The sequence below is a fragment of the Cydia fagiglandana genome, chromosome 13 (genome assembly GCF_963556715.1).
Source record: "Cydia fagiglandana chromosome 13, ilCydFagi1.1, whole genome shotgun sequence".
Lineage (NCBI taxonomy): Eukaryota > Metazoa > Arthropoda > Insecta > Lepidoptera > Tortricidae > Cydia > Cydia fagiglandana.
In genome coordinates, this window is record NC_085944.1 from 14,420,326 (window position 1) to 14,429,450 (window position 9,125).

The 9,125-nt window shown below is 37.6% G+C and overlaps 1 protein-coding gene across 2 annotated transcripts; it reads right to left on the reverse strand.

Annotated features, from left to right (window-relative positions):
* Positions 1 to 1,569: 1,569 nt before the first annotated feature.
* LOC134670332 (uncharacterized) lies at positions 1,570 to 9,085 on the reverse strand. 2 transcript variants are annotated; one of them, XM_063528132.1, is made up of 10 exons: positions 8,918 to 9,085; positions 8,560 to 8,644; positions 8,399 to 8,469; positions 7,905 to 8,190; positions 6,657 to 6,840; positions 5,858 to 5,940; positions 3,784 to 4,017; positions 2,678 to 2,809; positions 2,146 to 2,485; positions 1,570 to 1,819 (listed from the first exon to the last, which is right to left on the reverse strand). In XM_063528132.1, the coding sequence occupies exons 1-10, from the start codon at positions 9,018 to 9,020 to the stop codon at positions 1,640 to 1,642; spliced, it is 1,698 nt and encodes a 565-aa protein (XP_063384202.1). In that variant the 5' UTR covers positions 9,021 to 9,085; the 3' UTR covers positions 1,570 to 1,639. The 2 variants fall into 2 exon arrangements, with proteins under 2 accessions (XP_063384202.1, XP_063384203.1); XM_063528133.1 differs by lacking the exon at positions 8,399 to 8,469 and having other exon boundaries at positions 1,621 to 1,819; positions 8,918 to 9,056.
* Between the last annotated feature and the right edge of the window lie 40 nt (positions 9,086 to 9,125).

The window sequence follows — 9,125 nt, forward strand, 5'->3', positions numbered from 1 at the left end:
AAAATTAAAGAAGTGCCGCTATGGCAACTAAATAACATTATTTTTAATATTTTAAATTTAGAACTTATACCTAGTTCTTATTTCAATGTTGCTAACAACAGACACTTTTGAAAAATAAGTTACGGCGAATATGTAACAAATAAGAATCATATAAGTGCGATTATTTGCATTATTTTGCTTTCATAACATAAGTAATAGCAGGGGGGTGTCACTACGCAGTTTAGGTACATCTGGCAGTGGGCTGCCGCGCGCCGCTCGGCTCGCACGATAGTCGTGTCACGTGGCGCTCGCGCAAATTTGAAAATACACAATGGCTTCGAAACCTATATCTCGATCTAATCCGTATAAAAGATATTGTTCTGTTTACGGATGTCTGAAGAACAATGAAGCAGAAATAACATTTTATTAAATTCCGGACGATATTGAAAGGTGAATTTTAAACTTTAAAACATAACATAAATACTAAGTAATCAAATTCGATAACTAATTCGTTTTGTTTGCATAAAACTAAAGCGGTTTAGACCAATTTAAAATGATTATTGGTCGCCCAGAAACAATATTAGGAACTGACCGACATATTTTCAAAGGAATACGGCTGTGGCATACCTACCTAATACTTCCGTAAGAATCAGACATACTATCTCCGGATAAAAAAAATATGTTTACAGAATCAACGTTTGCAATTCCTACATATTAATCTTAAAAATAATAAATCGGTAGGTATAGGTACAAAAACTTGTCAAGTTCGGTCATAAAACTGCGGCGCGCAAGGAAGATTCACGGTTCGTGCGCGGTTACGTAGGTATATAAGTTTCAATTTTGCTTGCAGGCGGCGAGTATAGGTATAATTTTATACCTAAATGTGACTTTTGTGAACGAGTGAATTTTCTGTACGGTAGTACTATTACTTATTCTGTGGTAATAGTTACTGATTTTTAAAAAGCGTTATTCAATTAAAAGACACGCAAAGTCTTTTTCTAATGCTAAAAAATCGAACTATACGATAATGGGCAATGGTTGTCTATCAAACAGCATTATTCCTCCTATTAAACTCCTCGGTGTCTTCCGGCACGTCCCACCGCGGGTTCCAGAAGTTGGGCGGGGTTTTAGGCCTCGCGGGGTCCTGGCGCCCGCGGTGCTTGGAGCACTCGTCCATCTACTAATACTACTATTGAATACAGGTTATGTATAGTTTGGCCAAGGCTCATTTCACACAAGTACAGACACTTTTGAAAAATGAGTCACGGCGAATATGTAACAAATAAGAATCATATAAGTGCGATTATTTGCATTATTTTGCTTTCATAAGTAATAGTTATTGATATTTAAAAAGCGTTATTCAATTAAAAGGTGTATAAATATATATATTTTATTTATTTATGTAGTTTATATGTATAGTTTGCTTTTTTTTATTCACTGAATAAGTATATTTCTCTCTCTGCACCAAATTGTAGATGTCTGTTTGGCCCTATGGTTGACTGGTAGAGAATGCCATTTGGCATTAAGTCCGCCATTTGTACATTTTTTATATACTTTGTGCAATAAAGTTTAAATAAATAAATAAAAGACACGCAAGATCGCCAAGTCTTTTTCTAATGCTAAAAAATCTAACTATACGAAAATGGGCAATGGTTGTTTATCAAACAGCATTATTCCTCCTATTAAACTCCTCGGTGTCTTCCGGCACGTCCCACCGCGGGTTCCAGAAGTTGGGCGGGGTTTTAGGCCTCGCGGGGTCCTGGCGCCCGCGGTGCTTGGAGCACTCGTCCATCTTCGTGGCTAACATTACTGGGTTGTTCTTGTATAGCTCGGCGTAGAACTGGAAAGGAAAATGGGCCTCAGTGCCAAGTAAAAATAAATGTAGTGTTACTAGAGTTAGACCAAGAAAAGCCTGCAATGATTAAAAAAATAACAAACCGGGCAAGTGCGAGTCGGACTCGCCCACCCAGAGTTCCGTACTTTTTTGTATTAGTTGTTATAGTGGCAACAAAAATACATCATCTGTGAAAATTTCAACTAGCTATCACAGTTCATGAGACCTGAGAGCCTGGTGACAGAAAGACGGACAGTGGAGTCTTAGTAATAGGGTCCCGTTTGTACCCTTCGGGTACGGAACCCTAAAAAATAACAAATTTTAATACTCACGTTTTTACATTCATCACAAGACCACCCCGGCAAAGCTCTCTTTTCAGCTTTCTTCCTAACGGTAGGCTCCTTGAAAAATATATCTACTTTCCCATTCTCTCTCTTCGGCTCTAATCTCTCTAAATCTTTCTTCACAATACTTTCTATAGCTAGATTTCTCTTTGTTTCTCTTTCTAACCCGTTATAAGTAGGGTTATTGTTCGGACTTTCTAGATTTTTTCTTTCTTTCTTATTGTCTATGATATGGTTGTGGTTGAGGAGTGACACGCTTGCTTCCGTGTCGCATTGCGTTTGAAGGTTGGTGAGGTTGATGTTTTCCGCTAGAGGGCGTTTGGTGGGGCTGGAAATAAAAAAAAGATGAATTTATTAATTATCATGAACTAACACTGGGTTTTATAAACTGGCCGAATTACTATGAATTAGTTAATTGTGTGATACTCATCAAGAGAATGTTTGGACACGCCATTCGTAACCGCATTGCCAAGACATAAAGATCTACCAATAGCCAATCATATGTGTTGCTGTTAGATACCTGCATATATTCTTGTGATCCGTCTTTTCTAGTTTTTGGACATGCTGCAATAGCGACATTGTGCAATCGATGTTGCATTCCGTTTCATTTGGGTCCTTCAGCTTTGCTGGTGATCTCTCTGGTGTGCGAAATCTAGGAATACGTTCATCATTAAATGGTGTAAGTAGTATAATTATAGCAAGTCTTGCTTATTTCGTACCCTTATAATCTGATTTCCAACAAATTGAAATAGCTTTCGCAGGTTAGGGAACCCAGTCAAATGACATTATCTTATCGCAGATTAAACATTTAATTACTTAATAAACAAATATACCTTTTTAATACAGTTGCTCAAAAAGTGCTACTTTACGTAGCTGTTTAGCGTGCGGAAAGTTGGTTATCTCGAACTTGTGCTTTTTACTTTTCCAATTTTTTTAAATTTATACTTGTTCCAATTCACGACTACTTATTGATGAGTGTAAATATTAGTTTCCTTTAAACGTCGTAATCAGCATAAAAACCTATCGTTAATGTAAGAATACGAAAAATATTACATATTTCATATTTAATTACTTACCTCTTCATCATTATAACACGTTTATTTTTTAATATTCAATATTGAAAACTCCGTTCTTAATAAGTTGACTGAATGGAACGGAATAGCTGCCAAACGCCCATAGATGTAATATACTTAAAGACGACGTCTAACCGAGCTGTCACTGTTACCACTTTTGTTTAGTGTACGATTAACAATGTTTTTCTTATTTTTTCGCAACTGTATTAAAAAACGTCGTTCGATACACGTGCGGAAATGTCATTCTTCACTCGTCCCGAGTCTTGCCACTCGCCTGCGGCTCGTGGCAAGATATCTCGGTACTCGTGGAGTAATGACATACCTTCCGCACTAGCATCGAAATGTACTATTTTTGTGTTGTTAAAGATCAGTGTAACCACAGGGAAAAGAATCACTATAATACAAATGAACAGTAAAAAACATTGCCTTACTTTTTGGAGCATCAAATTTACCCCATATTACAATGCCTTTATCAAGACACAAGTGAACGTAGGCATAATAGCAGTTCTTATTTTTTTATATAGGTCAATGGCAAAGTTAGACAGGTACAAACCGTGGAGGCCTTAGCAGATTGATCGACTCTTCCATTTTGACTTTGATGTCCGAATTCTCCAGTTTATTTTCCACATTTTCAATATTACTCGAGCCTTCGCTCTTGATTTGCAGTTTGGATATATTGGAGTGAGGTTTCTTGACTAAGCTCAGTTTTGCTGGGCTACCCTTTGTAATTTTGTGTGGACTATTTTTATTTAATTTTAAAGGGCTACTTTTAACTGCTGATCTGTATCTGAAAACGTCAATGAGTTATTGAATAGATGCCTGGATATTTATATAAGGCAGTTTGTACTTTGAAAGTTACTAATTAGTTGATTGTTAGTGAAGGTGTTTTCATAAAATAACAAAAATAATAAATAAATAAATACTTAAAATCTTTTTTATCTTTTATCTAGCTTGGTCTTAAATCTACTTATATTTTACAAATAAATACAAATGCGTTTATTTCATTACTTTTTACATAAGTTCTTAGGTATAGTGTATAAGGGTTAGGTAGGTAATTAGTCCATCTTAGGTATAAGGAGTAAGTAGGTAAGTATTAATCTAAACATTGTGCAACAAATTGTGTAAGTAATGAAAAAGGTGCGGGTACAGCTTGCTGAATTTAAACCCGCCCGTAAAAAATATTTTACAGTACATATGGTCCTATTTTCCCGCACTAGTGCGTAAAATAGCACTTTTCGTGCGATGTCAAAAGTTTATATGTACTGTAAAACGTTGTACGATGCACGTGCGAATAGGTAATTCGCAACTCGTGTCGATTTAAAACACTCCCTTCGGTCGTGTTTTAATGTATCGCCACTCGTTTCGAATTTCCTCTTTTTCGCACTTGTATCGTAAATAACTATTAAAAAATCTACACATTGATACCCTAGTTCACAAGTCGAACTAGTTTGGTTGTAATAACAACTTTATGTCTGTGCACTACAGTACTAATTACAAAATTTTTTTCGTAATCAGTCTATTTTGAACTAGGTTAAGCCTTTATAAGGCAGAGGGAATATATTTCCCACCTGATTTTGCACTTTGTTTCAAAGTAATAGGGTTGAATTTTTCATAATTTCTGGCACCCTTATGCCTTATAAAGGGTTAACAACATATAAATAGTTTGACATATATATATTGTAGCTTGTGTCCACTTTTTAAATTCTACATTTTAATTTACTTTGATACCAGTAAGCCACCATGTTGCACCAAAGTGTTGCAAGCACAGAAGAAGAAGAGAAGTAGATGCTCTCCTGACCGATTTGCGGCCACAGCGACTGTGTGCTCTGGAGTAGGCAATTTTTAACTCGTGTTATTAGAGTGTAGCTGATCCACTCTCTGGTGCGCCCTTATGTGGCTCACGTACCCTATCTTCTTGCTAAATAATCGAGCGCATTTTGGGCACGTCAGCACACCACCTAAATAATTGTAGGAAATTGAGGCTGGCGGCCGAGCCTTTAAGGCTTGGCCACACACAGAGCGCGACGCAGCGCCGCGTCCGCGCCGCGTGATGCCGACGCGAAGCCTGGTCAAACAGGGCGCGCGCCGATCGCGCCGGCCTCACGCTCTCAACACGCCCTCAAGGCGCGCGTGAACGCGGCGCGGCCGCGCGGGAACGCGGCGCACCGCTCGCTGCCTAACGTCCGATCCTACTGATGTGACCTTGCGGGACGCGGCGGGCCGCCGCGTTCGCTCGGCGCAGCGCTGCGCACGCGCCGCGCGGACGCAAGGGGCCGCGCGGCGCAGGGCGCGACAGAAGCGGGGCGTGATACCGGCGGGACGCAGTCTGTTTGACGTCGGTAACCTGTTAGCATGTGCCGCGGTCGCGCGGCGTGGACGCGGCGCGGACGCGGCGCTGCGTCGCGCTCTGTATGTGGCCAAGCCTTAAGCTCATCTCGTTTTTTGTCGAGCTCACTGCGGCGTTCAGCCTCAAAAACGCTAACTCGGTCACGAATGAGGCGCCGCCATTCGGGCCGCTGCGCTGCCTTCCGCTCCCAGTCAGAGGGCTCTAGTTTGCATCTCTTCATATGAGAGAAGAGAAGTAGAAGAACATCATAGTATATTATTAGTAATAAGTAATAACTTACATGGATGAAAAATTAGATGTTATGCTAGTGGGTGAAGGTTCTATCGTGTCCTCGTCATCAAGCGACTCTCTTTTAATGTTTAACTGTAACAAAAAAATACCAGGCTAGGTAAAAAATAAACGAATCCTGTTATTTTCCCAAAATCAACAATTTAAAAAAAATCAAACGAAGGGGCATAGCTGTGGTTAATAAACATCAAATTGTGTCAAAATATTTTCGTTCATATTAATATCCAGAGAGAAAAATGAGGACATGTTTGTATGGAAAAGCAATTTCGCGCGGATAATCCACATTCGTCTTAACCTCCTAAGTCCCCGACACAAAGAATTAAAATCGAAATTTCAACCTTATTGCGTCAGAACTTTATTTTTCTTTCAGGAGGTTCTGATGCCTTTGGTTATGAATAAGGTTCATAATTAATGGGTAATTTATTCAATAACAAAACTTATACAAACTATTATTAAAATTAAGTATAAACTAAATAAATTAAAACTAAAACTAATAAAATAAATAAATAAAACTTACCCACCTACCTTAGGTCCCCCAGATCTGTCCCCTGCGGAAGGGTGCCCATAAGGCTGGCTACATTCCCACGCTGAATAGCTATGCCTATTTTTTGGCCTAGGAATGAGCCAGCCCTAGGGTCACCCGTGGTTTCCAATAGTCTTTTTTTTAGGCCCTTAAAAAGATTATGAGCGTCACGACACCACGGCCCCAGGGTCTCTACCGCGAATAATTGTTTGTTTTATATGTACTTTGAAAAGGACAAAGGTTAATGAAAAATATTCAAGACACAAACCTGCATGCTCTTAGTATCTTTACTGCCTATTAAGCCGGCAAACTCTGGTGAGCTGGAAACATCGAGCACAGAAGTTTGTTTCACAGTCGTGAACCTGGTCTGCCGCAGCTTGCCTTTTCCCTTGCCAGGCGGAGTGCAGAAGTTGGGGTATGTCAGCTTCAAGGTTTTGTTCTTTGGTGTCGGCCTGAAAATTATATTGAGACTCGTTAAACATCACTTTCGCTAGACTATAGTTCGTTTTTTTAGCATTAGAAAGAATTTGCAAGAAGGTAAGCAATCTTGACATGTCTTCAAGCAAGCAATCAGTAACTGTTACTTATGAAAGCAGAAGAATATAAATGATCGTATTAGATTCATAATTGTTACAAATTTGCCGTGACTTATTTTTTAAACGTGTTATTCAATAAAAAGACACATCAAGATTGTATACCTTATTTCTAATGCTAAAAAAAACGAAGTATAGTGGTTGTCAAATTCTAAACTCTTGAATTAAAACTTATGGGCCCTTAAAGCACATTTTGAAAATAAGTCTAGCACTTATTCACTTTGAGGCCATGAACATTCTACATATAGATTGTGCTCTATCACTTCTATCAGATTTTGAGAACAGAAGACAATGGTTACACCTAACTTTATACTCGGTAAAGGTACTCCATGGTCTTCTCATGGAGTACCTTTTCCGTTTTTAGGGTTCCGTACCTCAAAAGGAAAAAACGGAACCCTTATAGGATGCTCGTGCGCCTGTCTGTCTGTCCGTCTGTCACAGCCTATTTTCTCGGAAACTAATGGACCAATTAAGTTGAAATTTGGTACAGATATGTAAATTAGTGACCCAAAGATGGACATTATTTTTTTATAATTTTAAAATACATAGGCTCGAAGTCATTTAAGAAAATAGCCAATAAATGACCTTTATCTCCGAAACTACTGGGTCTAAAATTTTGAAAAAAATACTCAAAATAGTTCTTTACCTATAGATGACAGGAAAACCTATTAGAAATGTGCAGTCAAGAGTCAGTCGGACTTGTGTACGGAACCCTAGAAACGCGAGTCCTACTCGCACTTGGCCAGTTTTTTTTTAACACAATGTGAAAGATATCTCTGGTTAAGGTAAAAACTTATTCCTGACTGATAAAACTTAACATTTTTTAAATCAGACTGTTTTTTTTTACTGTTTTGAAGACTTTAAGTTGTTTGGACTATGGAATGTGCAAGAAAGAGAGAGAGAGAGATGTTATGATAACTTACCAATTATCTGGACATTTCTTTTTCTCCCTATAATCCAAAGTATTTCTTGCCTTCCTAGATACAATAATAGGGCTAGTTCTACCCGTAGGAGTCCCTTCTATCTCAGACACGGATTCATCATTACAGGCTTCTGTGAAGGAAGGTGATTCTTTCTTGGGGGTCTTAAATTTAAAATCTGCACTCTCTTTGGGAGGAGTGAGTGAAACTGTTTCTCCGCAGAGTATTTTGAATACTTCGTCTATGATTCTCATATCTTTTGTTTCGTTAAATCTTATTAGTGTTGATGCTGAAATAAAAATATTTAGTTTTTATTTATTTCACACCAAAGAAAACACTAACAATTTTTTTCTTTTAAGGGTAGAGAACTTTGTTGTGTTGATTTTTTTTCTTTTCCATCTAAAAAAGGAATAACTATGACATAAGTGTATATTGACAAATATATATAAAATATAATTCTACTAGTAAAAATCAAAAGAAAATAATTTACTACTTACCAGCAGATTGAATAGTATTGTCCTTATGTTCTATAACTTTTTTCAAGGCCTCAGAGCCAGCACAGACTTTACTAAAAAAATAAAGCAAATAAAAAAAAACATAAAAGTAATAATAAGCATAAGCTAAAAATTGTATTATGAAATGAAATAATAAAGCATACCTTTCACATTTTTCTTTCTGTGTTGATAGTTGGGTTTTATAGTCATCTGATTCTAATTGAACTTTATGAAATTCTGTAACGAGTTCTGGAAAAAAATAATTACATGTATTACTTTAGGCCATAATCACAATAATAAATATTACAGGACATTAGGTTATCAAATATCAACCCAAGAAATACAGGGTAGTTCCAGGATCACGATCCTTAAATGGCAAACAGTGGTTGTGAGCACGACCATCTTCATCACTTTTGGTCCTTTAGGGTTATAACCCCGAAACGACTACATCTTACTGAAATAAAAAATCGTATAGGACAGCCAGGATAGGCGCGAAAAACATAGGGATAAGTTCATACTAACCTTTTAAATGTTTTTTACTTTGATCCAAAGTATTTTCGAGAGCTATTACAGATTTATTATTGGACAGCGAAGAACAGCTTACATGTTCAAAAGAATAAACCATTGTTTTGTAATTCTAAGTGGAAATTGGAAAAATCGCAAAACACAAAACGCGAACACGAAAAATCATCAATAATAACACCGGTCAATAATTGTCAACGTCAAACCA